Source organism: Ochlerotatus camptorhynchus, unplaced genomic scaffold, assembly GCF_037179485.1.
Source record: "Ochlerotatus camptorhynchus isolate MF236.1 unplaced genomic scaffold, CSIRO-AGI_Acam_v1.1 ptg000167l, whole genome shotgun sequence".
Taxonomy (NCBI): domain Eukaryota; kingdom Metazoa; phylum Arthropoda; class Insecta; order Diptera; family Culicidae; genus Ochlerotatus; species Ochlerotatus camptorhynchus.
Window position 1 is genome coordinate 2,223,339 of NW_027040657.1, and position 16,729 is coordinate 2,240,067.

Consider the following 16,729-nt stretch of genomic DNA (forward strand, 5'->3'; position numbering starts at 1 on the left):
GATTAAGCAGGACCGAAAATTGTAAAACTCACTATTTTAACATGAAAAATCTCCAGATACGTGGATGCAATGTCGGTCTACTGTACTCAAATTGGAAATGGATGCAACTTCGGCCTATCGAAGATGACCCTCGATCTACATTCAAACGTAACCACATTGTTGACGTCACTTGCACTTCTCGCGTAAGAACTGATGAGGCAGTTTTCTTTCCGGTTGACCCAGATAACCACGATGCTTTTAGAATCAACATAAAAGCCAAATAGATCATCTCACTACCACACATATAACGAACTGTCAAGTCAAGTCTAGAGCAACATGTGAAATGAGCATATGTTCCAAATGTAAACAATGACTTTAAGCGTTGATTTCTCGCGGATCTAGGGCTAATTCAGGCAAACTATCAGCAGAATCTGGTAGAGTAAGTTTGCTCTATCAAATGGTGTAGTTAGTTTGCATGAACGTGTTGTTATTCATGAGCAATCGACGTTTAAAGTCATTACTTATATTCGGTTCGTATGACGTTATCACATGTTGCTCTAGTAGTAATAGTCCGAAGTATAGATACTATAGATTTCATAGATAAGCGGAGGCACAAAAAGTGGTTTTGGCAACCATAAAAAATTAATGATCTTACTGGCACCCGTGAAAAAGGTTCATCAGAGCTCTTCGTTGTGCAGTTTTGTTTTGTTTCGTGCGTAAAAGTTCAAAATGAAGTGCAAAGCAAATCTTTGCAACAATGTTTCGAGGAATGGTTTGCTTTATCTTTCCTTCTTCCGTTTTCCGCGAAATAAATCGGACTGTGGAGTGTGGAAAGCGTTTTGTGCTCATAATATTACAACACTTCTCCCTCAAACAACACCATGATGACGTCATGTTCGTTTGGCTATACTAACTGACAGTTCATTTGGCTACATTACACTTTTCCTCCGCTTATCCATGGAATCTATAGTATTAATAGTCCGAAAGGCCTATTCTGAATTTAATGCACGGTCGATGAAATCCACTCAAATTGAGTGGCTTTTCACTCACAATCACAAAAATGTACACACTTAAACTTTTTCGCCGAGATTCCAACAGCTGCCAGCGCCGGTGGTTTAGTGGTAAGCGTGACTGCTTTCTCACACCCCAATGGGTCTGGGTTCAATCCCAGCCGAGGTCGGTGGGATTTTTCTGAGGCATAAAAATCTCTGGTCACGTCTTCCTTCGGAAGGGAACTTAAGCCGTTGGTCCCGGCCATGTGTGTTGAATGGGTGCGATATCCTACGCAGGTGTGGAAGCTGCCTTCCTGCACATTCGATTGCCGTCAATGGATGGCAATCGATGTCCGTCGGTGATTGGCACTAGATTGCGGAACAGAGACCAACGTTAAATAAAGGAATTCCAACAGCTGGGTATTTCTGCATTTTGTTTTGCTGAGATTCAGTAAAACAATTGCCGAGACTCAGCTATCGAATAACGTTTTGCTGAGATATCAGCTAACAAACAGATATTTTGCAGAGATATCAGCAAAAGTAAATGCCGAGGTAATCGGCTGTTGGAGATTTTACCGAGCTAGAATAAGTGTGTAGGTCACTCATGACTGAGTAATATGGTCTCGCTTTTCATCGTAAATTTGCTCGAATATGAAGAAAATCGACGAGTCTAAGAGCATACTAATAGACTAAGTGAAACTTCTAACGATTTTCCTCATATTCGAAACGTTTTTGCTGAAAAACCGTAGAAAATTTTACTCAGTCTTTGAGTAACCCGCGTTATAACGAATTTGCGGAACTCAAATATAAGTCAAATTTGACGGCTGTGTGCCTTATGAAGTTAAATAGTACTTCTAAAAAATACTGATTAATCCTAAATCTTATAAAATTTTTATGAATATATCTTTCTTTTCGATAAATATTCATTTTTGGAATAAACAACACTGTTACTGTTACCCAGTGAGTGGCAATGATAAGAGGGAATTACAATGAGTTTTTATCAAACGGGTTAATAATATGTGCGTTATCGCAAAATTGCTATTGAGATTGTTAATATGTAGCAGTCGTTATCAATTCAATTCATCTTCTCGTTATACTTTTGAAATATACATCAAACTAGCCTTCATAATTCAAATGATCAAGTCTATCTTTTTTTTTTTCTTTTTTTTGTGATTTTTAGCCGTAGGCTAGTTCATCACATTTGATAGTAGAAGGTCAGGCTTAGGGCCTGCCTCTAAGGAAACGTTTCAGTCTAACATTAACGTAACGTAAAACTGCCTCTGAGACGACATTTAAAAAAAAAAACTTAATGTAAAATGGGAGTTACATCGGGACTGTGGTGAGGAATGGATGCGCGAACAAGGTAGAGCTCCACCGTAAGAGACAGTGCCCCAGTCCGGCAGAGATACCCCGACGGCAGGGAAATAGGAAGGTGGAAGAACACGGACAGCGCAGCCAACGACGAGAGTGCTAGATTTGGTTGTAAGGTGGGCGTCCTTCAAGAAAGCAATCAGCGCAGCCAGCGTCGAGGGGTCGTTGCCAAGTAGCTCCCTGATGTTCTCTGGGAGTCGGTGTTGTTCGCGTAGCCTTTGAAACTCTGGGCAGACACACAGCACGTGTTCCACCGAGGCAGGGATGCTGCAGATTGGACAAACCTTGTGGAAGGGTGTCCCACCAAAATTGTGGGAAATCCTCGCATGGCCGGTCCGGAGTCTTGAAATGATCCGTTGGTCCTTGTACTTGTGGCTGTCTAGCCAGGGTCGTACGGTTTCTCTGATCTTTCTCAGGAAAATGGTCCGCGACTGAAACCATTCCTCCTGCCAGGCTTCCATGATAATATTCGCGATCCAACGCTTGACGTCTAGGAGTGGTACGTTCCTGGTGAAGCGGGGACCAGATGGACCAGATCCCGCCAGCCTGTCCGCATCCTCATTTCCAGGAACACCGCAGTGCCCGAGAATCCACGTAAAAACGGTTGAGGGTGGGGCATATCGTGTAATGGCTTGTATCCAGGGGTGGCGCGGGGCTCCGGCTTCCAGCGCCTGGATGACGCTGTGTGAGTCCGTTAGCACAAGGATCGGTTGATCTGCAGGAGTGATGGCTGCATCAAGAATAGCAGCGGCTTCTGCGGAAAAAACGGAACACTCCTCCGGTAGACTTTGACTTGTTGCGGAGTTTGGTCCTGCCACTCCGAGTCCCACTCCAGCCCGTGATCGCGATCCGTCCGTAAAGCGAGGGACGTGCCCCGGATAGACCGACCCAAGAAGTTCTGCAAATGAACGCCTCAACGCTACAGAGTTATCTCCGGCTTGGAATCCTCTCTTAATCCTGTTATCTATTTTGATAACGTTAGATCGCCAACTTTTCTCTCCATGCCAGTGGACCCTGGCCACCGGGGGGAGGTCAAGGTTGGCTGCAGTGCGGAGGGCTCTGTTCCCCTCGTTGAGGAGAAAGACCCTATCATTCCCGGATGTCTTAGCAGCGAGGGCAGCGGCTTTCGTAGCAGTAGCTGCAGCAGATCGATAGCGGAAAGGGAGGACTCCGATTTCCGCACAAGCAGCGTCTGCAAGCGTGGAAGGTAGAAGGCCGGATACGATGCGTACGTAGGTATTGTATACCGGAGCGAGGATGCGGTTCAGCTTCTCGGTGGCTAAGCAGGTAATTTCAATGCCGTAGAAAAGTCGACTGTCGATAACAGCCCGGGCGACACGAAGGCGGATCTCGCGGTTACTGGAGCGGTGTGGGCGGGAGATTGTCCTGACGATGTTGATGCGGCTACGACAGTTTTCTTTCACCGATATGAAGTGCTGGTCGAAACTTAGAGTCCGATCCAGAACAACCCCTATAACACGTACTGTTTTCTTAAGCGGAATTGGATGGTCCTGGATGGTGATCGGTGGTTCCCGAATCAGATGGCCTGAGTGGCAGATATGGCACCGTACACTCTTTGGAGCGGAGAGCTGGAAACCAACAGAAAGCGCCCACCTGCTGACGGCGGAGACAGCTGCTTGGGCAATATTCCTGGTCCGTTTAGTCGTTCGTCCCGTTACGACGATGAGTATGTCATCGGCATAGACGATTACGTGCACGTTCTTGGGCAGTCGGCTAACACCCCGTTCATTGGCACCAGGAATAGCGTAACCGCTATGACGGATCCCTGGGGCACTCCAGTTTCCTCGGGGAACGGATCCGATCGAGTGTTCCCGGCAGTCACCTGGAAGGTACGATCAAGGAGGAAATTCTGTACAAAGTGCGTGATGTGGCCTTTCAGGCCCCAGCCGATGAGCTGTCTGATGACGCCAGGCGTCCACGTCCTGTTGAACGCCTTTGATATATCAAGGGATACTAACTCCGCATGGTGACCGTTGTCCTGGGCTTCCTTGAGTACATTCCCGAGGGCTGCAAAGTAAGTGGAGGAGCCATGTCCTTGCCGGAATGCATGCTGCCGTTCGTCAAGGAGACTGTTAGACTCCAGGAACTGCCTAAGTCGACGATTTACCATTCTCTCCATCACTTTTGCCGCGCAGCAAGTGAGCGCAATCGGCCTAAAGGAGGAGGCTTCTCCACTCGCCACGTTGTTCTTCGGAATGGGCACTACCAGGCTTTGTTTCCAGAGGTCCGGATACGAGTCAGTGAGCCATAAGTCGTTGAAGAGGGCGAGTAGCCTCATTTTTCCGTCGAGGGAGAGGTTTTTTAACACCGGGTATCCAATCTCGTCCGGCCCGGCAGATTTACCAGTACTGCTGCCGAGGGCAAACTGAAGCTCCCGGAAGGTAAGAACATCGTTGATCTGGAGGGAAGGGACATCGGGTGGAATTCGCAGGTCATGAATGCTGCTTGTGGAAGGTTTGACGCGCTGGACGAAATCGCTGTCGTAGCCACTGACAGCGGACAGGCCGGCAAAATAGTTCCCTAAATTGTCAGCGATGTCCTGCGGTTGGGATTCGTCGATTGAATCCAGGAAATCCATCCAGCTGGATCACTTTGCGTCACGGATCACCTGTCTGCACGAGAGATGGCGTTCTCGGTAGACCTTCAGCGCTTCCTCCCTACCAGGATCGTCTAAGGCTAGGCGCTTAAGCCGGCGTAAGGCTTTGCGTCGCGCTTTTACCGCACATTTGGTATCCTCGTTCCACCAACGTAGGGCTTTTCGCCCGGGTACGCTACTAGTCCTTGGGATGGATAGTGTTGCAGCGTCGTAGAGTACTTCCGTGAAGCTGGAGATGTCGTTCGGTTCGCGTTGCTGAAAGAGAGCGTCGGATTTCTCCCTGAAGGCGTTCCAGTCGGCTTCCTCGAAGCGCCACCTGGGTCTCCGAGTCGTTGGGGGAACCGCAACTACGGAAAGCTGTATGCGGATCGGGTAGTGGTCACTACCGTGCAGGTCGGTACTGATATTCCACTGTGCCCTGTCCACTATAGATCGGCTGGCAGTGGCAATGTCGATCGCGGTGGTGTGCCGTCCATTAAAAAAGGTGGGAGCGCCATCGTTCAGCACCACCAAGTCCTCTCTCTCAAAAATGCTCGCCAGGATAGAACCTCTGGGGTCTGGGCGAGGGCTGCCCCAGTCCAGATGGTGCCCGTTGATGTCACCGACGAAAAGCCGCGGTTCCGGAAACTTGGAAATAACTGCACTTAAGTCTCTATCCAGATTGGCTGTCCGTCCGCAGGGCAGGTACGCACAGCCATTGGCGCAGCGCTTGTAACTCCAATCGTATCTCCCTCCCAGCGAACGATTGAGTTGGTCGGTTGTGACTTTGTTGACCTCTTGTAGAGCGATTATCCAGGGGGCATTGCTTTGGCAGAGGAGCTCCAGTCTATCTGTTTTGCATGTAAACTACAGCTTTACAGCCTCAAAACCATCCCAACTTTTATCATGTACAGAACTCAGGATACACGTTATTGCTGATTGAAACCAACATGAAAAAGGAACTTCTAAGCTACTTATTAATTTTGCCATTCATTCAGCATAGGACTTTAAACCAAACCCTAGAATCCCATAGAACCAGAATGACGAAATCTAACACATGCTGGTTTCAATCTAAGGCTGTGTTTCATTTGGTTAATTTTCACCTACATTTTAAGGATAGGAAATTTTCAAATAACCCTGGTCTTGCACCAGACTTATTTCTGACCGACAAGTAATCGATTTGGACCAACACCTTCTCGAAAAGTGACCAATCAATTAGTATAAGATATTCTCGAAATGTCAAAATTAAGTGAAAATTTCCCAATTGGATTACAGTCTAATAGTACGTTCAGACTATAGCTGATATCATTTAATATAGGCTATCTTGCAATGAGCACGCAATACATAGGATTTCCAGTGAAAACTAGACGTATGAGTGCTCATTGCAAGATAGCCTATATTACATGATATAAACCATAGTCTGTACGGGGTATAAGGCTGTGTTCCATTTGGTGATTTTTCACTGAAATTTGACTCTTCGAAAATAAATTATAATGATCGAAAATCCCTCTGTTCTTGATCGTCTGATTTTCGAGAAATAGTTTGTCAAAATTGAATGTCTGTCAGAAATAAGTCTAGTAGAATGGAAGGTTTATTTGAAAATTGTCCAACTGTCAAATTTAAGTGAAAATTCACCAAATATACCGCAGCCTAATTGTAGGGCTGTTGACAGCTGTAGTATACTGCTGGTCCCACTATCGAATGGCATTTGTTAGATAAGACGAGGTTGCGACATAATTAAACACACATGCCCTACAACAACGCTCTTTGAAAATAATTTTATAAATATCCCAAGAAAAATTTTGGTTATATGAAGGATCTGTAGACCGTAATTTAGACTTGTAGAATGCTTTAAAACCTCGATAAAACTTACAATGTTACTTGGGATGTTACTGGAAAAAAAAAATGCAACGACTAAAAAGGAGGACATTTTCGGGCAAAAGGAGGATGTAGACAAAATATTGAAAAAGGAGGACAGGTCCTCCTTTAGAATACCATATGGTAACCCACAATTCCACCAGTGATGATTACTAGAGACGCACAAGGAATTAAAGTCATTAGGTATAGTTCATTTTATGCGATTACAGCAGCAATTTTGCCTGCCATAACTGATAATATTGTTGATAATTCTCGCAGCGCGTAGGTAGCTGTAAAAGATCATTAATTAATTGAAAAAATCAGTTCATCAGAAACGTCTAGTGAAATTGTATTTTTCCCCAAAATCTATCAACAGACTCATATTTCAGTAAATTAGCAAAACATTGCATCAGTTCCTTTGAGAAATTTGCAGCTTGTAGCAAATACCAAAATTTCAATCAATTCAGAAACCACTGCAATAAATGTTTAAATTAGTTGGTCACCAGTTCCGGATAGAAGATTCAATCAGCTTCATGCATGCATACATGACGAATGTAAACATTCATGCTAGCTATTAATGGCGGCATTTCTAAGTACTAAGTAGCTATATAATTCAGAGCTAGTGGCAGGAAGAGCCGCGATAGTAATTAACTTAAACACTTGTGAAGAAATTGAGAATAGTTCTAAACAACTTTCAAATTTGATCCAACATGCCTTTTATGAGGGTTGCATCGAAAAGGAACGCTCTACAAACAACAGGTGGAACAACAGGCTACAGAAACTTCGTAAAAAAGCCCGGAAACTTTTCAATAGGGCTAAACGAACACAACAGTGGGAATCCCTCACCGTCTATAATAAGGAAATACGGAGATCAAAGAGGATACACTGGAGGCATACATGAGAGAACATTGAAAATACTCCAGCAACTGCAGAAAATACTCGCTAAAGATCATTCCAATGGTCTGGGCACTTTGAAAAAAGAGGATGGCTCTTTTACTTCTTCTACAAATGAAACGTTAGAGTTGATGATGAGAACGCATTTTCCATGTTCTATTATTAATTCAAACGAAGACCAAAACGTGACGACAACAGCAATATTGAATGAAACGACTGAGTTAGACAGAACAAGAGCTGATGCTTGCACTTTGGCCAACAAAATCTTTACTGAAAGAAAAGTTGAATGGGCGATTGACTCCTGTGAACCTTTCAAGTCACCAGGTAGGGATGGAATTTTTCCTGTACTACTACAGAAGGGAAAGGCGGTTTTAATGCCTATTCTAACAAAGATATTTCGAGCAAGCTTAATATTAAGCTATATACCGGCAGTGTGGCGACATGTGCGAGTTAGGTTTATCCCCAAGGCTAATAAAAAGGATAAAACTTCACCAAAATCCTTCAGGTCTATTTTGCTAAAAATAGTGGAAAAAAAAAATAAAAGATGAACACATAAAGTCATCATATTTAGTTACAAATCCTCTGAGCAAATATCAATTTGCATACCAGGAAGGTAAGTCATCAGTAAAAGCACTCCATACGGTTGTTACAAAACTAGAAACAAATTTCACTTGCTGCATTCGTTGACATTGAAGGTGCATTTGATAATTCATCTCACGATTCAATGACTACAGCTATGATGAAACGTGGTTGGAAATGTTATCAAAAAGAGGAATATCAGCAAACCTTGGAAGCTCACTCATCAGTGTAAGAGCAGCCAAAGGATGCCCGCATGGAGGCGTGTTATCACCTCTATTGTGGTCTTTAATAGTTGATGATCTTCTCAAAAATTTAATAGAACAAGGCTTCGAAATAATTGGCTTCGCAGATGATATAGTCATAATTGTACGTGGCAAATATGATTGTACTATCGCTAACAGAATGCAAATTGCTTTAAATTTTGTCTCATCGTGGTGTGATAGGGAAGGAATAAACATAAATCCTTCTAAAACTGCTATCGTGCCATTTACCCGAAGGAAGAAATTTTCATTAGACAACATAAGATTGAAAGGCACACTTTTGGAACTTCCTAATGTTGTCAAATATCTTGGAGTAATCCTTGATAGTGAACTTAATTGGAACATGCATCTAGAGCAGGCAATTAACAAAGCTACTAATGCTCTATGGATATGCAAAAGAACATTCGGTAAACAGTGGGGACTGAAACCGAAAATGATCCATTGGATTTACTCGGCAATTGTGAAACCCAGGGCTACTTATGGTGCATTGGTCTGGTTTCCAAAAAACAAAAGAGAGTGTTGCTCAGAGAAAGTTAAAAAAAAACTCCAAAGGTTAGCAACTCTTTCAATAACAGGTACAATGAGAAGTACACCATCGAAGGCATTGTATGCTTTGCTTTATATGCTACCATTGCATCAATTTGTACAATTAGAAGCCGAAAAGTGTCCTCTAAGGATTACAAGGTCAGTGAAACTCTTTGAAGGAGACCTTAGAGGACATCTTAGGATTCTAAAAACTGTTAGTATCAACTCTCTAGTAAGGAACAACGAAGACTGGATGGTGAAAAGGTAGAATTTCAATCGACTTTTTCAATTATTTGACCCTGGGCGTAATTCATAGCAATTTGGTGATCCGATTCTTCGTCCAGGATCGATTGTTTTTATACAGATGATTCAAGATTGAACAATCAAGTGGGAGCAGGAGTAACTGGCCCAGGGATAGAAATATCGGTTCCTATGGGCAGATGGCCAACTGTGTTCCAAGCTGAAATCTAAGCAATTTTAGAGTGTTCCGTTATATGTTTGCGTAGAAACTATAAGAATTCAAATATATGCGTCATGTCCGACAGTCAAGCTGCTCTAAATGCTTTAAAGTCGGCGACATGTATATCAAAACTTGTCTGGGAGTGTGTTCAATCACTTCAAAAATTGTCTTGTCATAATGAAGTCAACTTATATTGGGTTCCTGGTTATTGCGGGATTGAGGGAAATGAAAGAGCTGATGCACTAGCAAGACTCGGATCTTCTCATAAGTTCATCGGGCCAGAGCCCTTTTGTGGCTTATCGGCTGCATCTCTTAGAATGGAGCTAAAAGCGTGGGAATCTTCAAAAGTGGAGGAAAACTGGAAGAACACTTCTATTGCTAGGCATTCGAAGCGATTCATTAATCCAAACATTTCTGTGACCCACAAAATCCTGGAACTTTCTAAGAAAGATCTTAGTATATATGCAGCTCTTATAACAGGTCATTGTCCGAGCCGTTATCACTTGAAGCTGATTGGAAAACTTCAAGATGATGTATGTCGCTTCTGTGGCATAGAAAAGGAAGACTCGAAACATTTGCTATACCACTGTCTGGCAATTTTCAATAAAAGGCGTAAGTTCTTCGACAAGGGGCTGATAGAACCCTTTGACATTTGGAGAACAACTCCCAGTACGGCAGTGCACTTTATTCGAAGTATAATGCCGTGCTGGGATAATGCTATTAGTCAAACGATGGCGATCACTCCTAATAATAGTGATACGGCATCTTGATATAGCTAAAGAAAAAAAAAATGGGGAATATATCACAATAGATCAGAAAAATGGTCGCAGTGATGAAAATATCCGACTAGGACAAAAAAAAGTACTAATTTAAAATATCACAACTGTTGACTGGTTTTGTTTTTTCGTGTACGGGTATTCACCCTTTAGGGACCCAATTCGCTTACGGAAATGGAATTTTCACGCAAAGATTGACACTTGGCTACGAGATTTTTCGGTAGAGCGATCGAATAAGATAAAATTCGCCATGTTTCACGCATCCAGTGACGTTAGCTTATCGGATTTCCCCATAGGAGTAAAGAGTTACAGAAGCTTTGTAGACGCAAACTGACGTACTGTAGAGTGAAATCATGAAAAATTTCGTACTACAATCTTTCCCTGTCCAAAATTCAACCGTGGCGTTCAGCATAGCCTTTGGATAATTTTCATGATTATTTAGCTCGGAAAACTTCTTAAGTCTTAAAGAAGCCTTGAAAATCTTGCGAGATATTCAATTTCAAAACATTAACTTAATTTTTAAGCTCATAAAATCTGTTACAGTTTTATGGAAATTCAAATGATTCGTGATCTAATTTTTTTTTCTACAAGATCCAAAATATAAATTTGGTACTGATACAATAAATTATGAGGAAATTCGCTAAATAAAAAATCTTTTAATTGCCCCTTTAGCTTGCCTTCCTTGGTCGTTTCCATAATCTCATTAATAAGGTGCTGAGTCAGGCCCGCCATATGCCTTCAGTTGAGCACCACTGCCTATGACAATAAAGGGCGAACACGAAATTATTGCGACACATTCAACAGGGCATAACTTTTTTACCATTGGGTAAAAATCAACCAAATTTTGCACACTTTCTCATTGATGTGTATTGTGTACATGCTGTCAAACTCGAAGTCGTGTTTTTCGATTCAACGAAAATGGAGGTGAACCAACGCGAGTTGAGAGAACAAATTCTTTCCAAACACCTGGAATTTCCTGACCTGTCGCACCGGCAGTTGGGAAAAATGTTGAACATTCACCATTCAACCGTCTCCAGAGTGTTGAAGTGGTTCCAGGAGCGGTTGACGTTGGACCACGGCAAAGGAGCTGGAAGAAAACCGGGACCGGAGAACAAAAAGACGGAGGGAAAGGTGAAGCGGATGATTAAAGCAAATCCCAACGTCTCAAGCCGTGATTTGGCTAAAAAGATCGGCATGTCGCAGAGCTACGTCCAGAATGCAAAGAAGAGAGCTGGACTACATACATACAAGGTACAGAACTTCCCAAACCGCGATGAGCGGCAACAATCGACGGCTAAAACTCGGGCACGGAAGCTCTACGAGAAGATGCTGACAAAATATGGCTGCTGTGTGATGGACGACGAAACGTATATAAAAGCCGATTTTAAGCAAATTCCGGGGTTGGAGTTTTTCACCGGCAAGAGCAAGTTCGATGTGGACGACAAATTTAAGAAGAAGAAAATGTCGAAGTTCGCCTCCAAATATCTCATTTGGCAGGCCATCTGCTCTTGCGGACTGAGGAGTGAGCCTTTCGTGACAAAGGGCACAGTAAATGGCGAGATCTACAAATCTGAGTGCCTCGAGAAGCGCCTTTTGCTGTTCTTGCAGCAGCACGACGAAGCTCCGCTATTTTGGCCAGATTTGGCATCATGCCACTATTCTAAAAGTGTCCTGGAGTTATATGAGGCCAATTCTATCCATTTTGTTCCAAAGGACATGAATCCGCCAAACTGTCCGGAGCTGCGCCCGGTGGAGCAGTACTGGGCAATAATGAAGCGGGAACTTCGGAAGAGCAAGAAGACAGTCAAAGACGAGAAGGACATGTTAAGAAAATGGAAAAAATACTGAGAAACTGGTACCGGATGACACTGTAAAGACTTTGATGGAGGGCATCAAGCGAAAATGCGTGCAATTTTACACTCAAGGCTCCATCGATTAACTTTTCTTTTGATTTTTGAAGTAAATATATGTATAAAACTACCCTAAAATTTTGGTTTGATTCTAAACATTATAAGAAAATTGGCATGACATTTTCGGTGTCGCAATAATTTCGTGTTCGCCCTTTAGATGGTGTTCAGATTTGAACAAGATTCCAAACAAATATTAAAAAGAAAATATGAATTTTCCGACTACACCTACGGTATTTGAGAAGTCTCACTCAATGCTACCGACGCTAGGGAGGCAGCTCCTACACCTGGACCCTACATATCGACTAATCAACTCACGTACCGGGGAAGGATTTACTTCCCTTCCGAAGGAAGACGTGATCAGAGATTTTATGCCTCAGAAAATCTTGGCGGCGCCGACTGGGATTGAACTCAGGCCTTTTGGGGTGAGAGGCATCACGCTTACCACCACACCACCGTCACCACTAACAGGATAGTTCAACAATGTCAGCATCACGATATATTATATAACATAGTATATCTTTGCTTGCTAGTGCCATCGTCTAGCGCCATCAGAGAATTCTCACTAAGCTGAGCAACTTTTTCCAAGACATGGTCTTTATGAGATGTTTAAGTTTTAATCACTATTTTAGAAATTTTTTTTATCAAAATTCAAAAAAAAGAAAACGTTTACATTATTCCTAGCAAGACTTAATTTTTCTCTAAAAGTTTGTCTCAGCCGAAATTTAGATCAGGAGTGACGTTTTCGAACTATCACATATGTCATTTTGATAAAAAAAAAATACAATGAATGCCAATTAGACTGATGGAAAATTTGAAATTTTTGCTCCACAGTGTTCAAACGGATTCAAATTGGGTCCTGATTAGCCTCCGAAAGTTTAAACTCATTTGATAAGAAACTGACTTGGCACAAACCATTTGAAGTTTACATGGAAATTACTATAGGAAAACAAACTTTTTGTTCATTGTCTTCTAGCCTTTTTCCATATTGTACTGTTAACAAATTGTATTGCTATTTTTATGGGAAATTTTATCAGCTACAACTTTGCAGAAAATTATTTTTCAGCCAAATTAAATAGTTATTAATTGTTTAAGAGATTGATAATCTTATGGCAAGATTAAGCAAGTGTATTGTTGGCAACACTGTTTTATGTAGTGTGACATAGTAGCCATGATTTTTGTCCTCTATTCTACGCGCCATAAACACTATACATACTATAGATTCCATAGATAAGTATAAAAATTGGTTTTAGCAACCATGAAAAATAAATGATCTTACTGGCATCCGTGAAAAAAGTTCATGCCATCTTAGAGCTCTTCGTTGTGCAGTTTTGTTTTGTTTCGTGCGTAAAAGTTCAAAATGAAGTGCAAAGCAAATCTTTGCAACAATGTATCGAGGAATGGTTTGCTTTATCTTTCCTTCTTCCGTTGTCCGCGAAATAAATCGGAATGTGGAGTGTGGAAAGCGTTTTGTGCTCATAATATTACAATACTTCTCCCTCAAGCAACACCATGATGACGTCATGCTCGTTTGGCTACACTAACTGACAGCTCGTGTGGATACATTTTGCTTTTCCTCCGCTTATCTATGGAATCTGTAGTTTCTATAATAAACACCAATGTTGGCTGCTGAACAGTTGATTGAGCATAATCATACGACACCAGTGACAGGAATCATTAATAATTTTTGTTCCTTACATTTGATCGAAAAGTGGTCGATCGATTGTAGCTGAGAAAATTCTCAACAAGCTCAGCTATAATTTTCTAAAGTAGAGTGATCTGGTGAATTTTGAGATAGATATGAACCGAAATTATGGTTTCCCCATAGTAATTTCCAAAACCTCAAACGGTTTGTGCCAAGTCAGGTTCTTACTAAAGAAGTTCAAATTTTGGGAGGATAATCTGGACACAATTTGGAACCGTTTGAGCACTGTGGACCGAAAATTTCAAATTTTGCATCAATCTAATGCCCATATCAAACAATTATGCAAATCGCAGAAAGTCGAGTCAAAAACTATTTTTTATTGGATTTTGGTCCGGAACTACTCCTAAAAAGTCCACAATGACCGAAACACTAGTGTACTGAACAAATTTACCGAAACATGAATCTGTTTCGGATATTAAAATATTAACGATAAAAGATTATAAAGGACGCTGAGCGAATACTAATAAAGGACATGCAAAATCCTACTCACCGAATTTCGCTTTGGTAATGTTGAGCTTCTTCACCGTATACCGAATATCCCGGAATTCAATATCCACCGGTGGTCTCTTCGGAAAGTGATAGTCCTCCTTCTCCAGGAACCCATTATGGAACATGGTGTTATTGTTCCCCTGACTGCCGCCCTCACTCAACTCGATCGAATCCTCTCCAATCGATGAGCTTTCACCATTCGCTGGACAACAACTGAATGTGGATGCCGTCGATGATCCACCCGTTGTTGTTCCGGTCGGTGCCACGGTCAGAGTAGGACTGACACCTGTCCCCGTCGCCGTCGCCATCACGCTTGATTGAGGAATGGTCATCGTCGTCTTAACTGTAGGGAAATCACTGACACGCAAACACACCGGCCGAATCGGATTCACCTTTGAGCCCGGCTTCTTAATTGGCTTTTAAACTGACTGCTAACTGGCGGTGAATTACAATGATCGCAGCATTGTCTTTCGGGTTATGGTCCGCTGCACGCACGCTTGCTCTAATCTGTTCCACCTGAAAGGAAAATGAAATGGGAAGATTATCGATTAGTACTTGTACTACTGAACAATAAGTCATTACGTAGGACTGTGCGAAATTCTCACATTTCACTACGCATTTGTTGTGCGACCGCTTTAACCCGTACCGGTGATTCTCAAACAATCAATCTATCAGAATAATTCATGATCGTGTTACACCAAGCAAACCGCGTGCTGGCTGAACCGAGACCTTGACTCATTTCCAGAGCGAATACCCGACCACAGGAACGTGCACTTGAAAACGGCCCACTGTCAGCTGTTTCGACAGCCAGCACTGGCACCGACTGGCGGTAGACAGGAGGTGGAACTGGTTCTGACTCCGAAACGGTTGAATTTATTATCAGCTTATTGATGAAAAGTTGTTGGTGAATTGGCGTGGCTGTTTTAGTTCCATGCTCACGTCTCCGGGCGGTTGTGCTTGTGGAGGTATGTAGGGGAAAAGGCTCTAAGGTTGGCCAATTTTTCCTTAAACCCATTTCTGGACAACACAAATGCATATTTTCAGTTGCTAGGTAAAAATTGTGGATTTCCAAGCGAAATTTATGTATTAGGCCGACATTAGGGACACTAACCCTAAATGCAAGCGCAGATTCTAATCGCAGACTGGAATGAAACGATTCATGGTCGACTGTTCATGGGATTTTCTTGTTTTGCCGCAATTCTACAGTACACGTTCAACCGAGTTTTCGAAAAGATGAAAATTTTAGATTTGATGTGGCTGAATGGTTACCTAACCGACGCGATGAATAGATCATCGTTTTCCGGGAAGAATCCTCTGCTTCGTGATGCATTTGTTAAGATAAATGATGCATTATTTATTGCGATCATGCACCATCGATCCACTTATTTGTAATTCCCGCCGACTGCTGGTGTGCTCGTGCCAGTGACAAACAATCATGAGGCTATTATTTTCTAGCCAGTGGAAGAGAGTGAGCTACAGCGCATGGATTATTGGATTCAGATGGATGAAGTTTATTATTTTAACTGTTTAGAGACAATAATTTTTGCAATACCATTTTTACCGTAGTTATTATAATGTTTGAAATTCAGTAGAAACGGAAAAATCACAATTTTACTTTGAATATCAAGCTACAATATAGTAAAAAATAGGACGTTTGGTCGGCGCAGGTGGTGTAGTGGTAAACATGACTGCTTTCTCACCCCAATGGGTCTGGGTTCAATCTCAGCCGAGGTCGGTGTGATTTTTCTGAGGCCCGTTGGTCCCGGCCCATGTGTGTTGTTGAATGGGTGTACATTCGATTGCCGTCAATGGATGGCAATCGATGTCCGTCGGTGATTGGCACTAGATTGCGGAACAGAGACCGACTTTAAATAAAGGAATGGATGAACATAGGACGTTTTGACTAGTCAAGTTGTACATTGGTTGTCTTTGTGGCCACAGATCCACTTTCATCGCTCAATATTTGATTCTCCAGCTAATCGATAGAGTGGATCATATTGTTACGATAATTATCGGATCTGCATACGATTTCACCCAAATTAATTCAACACGACCTGAAAACGTTTGAATGCTTGTTCAGTCCTATTCAAAACATTCGCTTTTATTTTTGTTTGTCGAGACTAATGATCGATTGATGTGATTAATCGATTACATCACGTCATGAAATGAAAAATAGGAATCTATTAGCTTCTAATCGATTTTTGAAAAAAAAAAACATCTGACATCACTAGCCACAAACCCGCTTAACTCAAATTTATGTTGAACAAACCTAAAATTTGGGAAGTTTTGCTTTTCTCTGTAGCTTCCATCTATTTCCCCTTACCTTCTGTATTCAAACA

General features: G+C 42.2%; 1 protein-coding gene across 7 annotated transcripts in view; it reads right to left on the reverse strand.

The window, feature by feature from the left end:
- Positions 1 to 16,729, reverse strand: part of LOC135701541 (ATP-binding cassette sub-family G member 1) — a 111,964-nt gene that overhangs the window by 65,840 nt on the left and 29,395 nt on the right. For 5 of the 7 annotated variants that reach the window (XM_065222368.1, XM_065222367.1, XM_065222366.1 and 2 more), the window contains one exon: positions 14,392 to 14,906. The exons of 1 other annotated variant lie outside the window; for it this stretch is intronic. In XM_065222368.1, the coding sequence (XP_065078440.1) occupies positions 14,392 to 14,722 (331 nt within the window). In that variant the 5' untranslated portion in view covers positions 14,723 to 14,906. Of the gene's footprint in view, positions 1 to 14,391; positions 14,907 to 14,995; positions 15,295 to 16,729 lie in introns of those variants that run through there. One more of the 7 variants, XM_065222369.1, reaches the window with a different exon arrangement.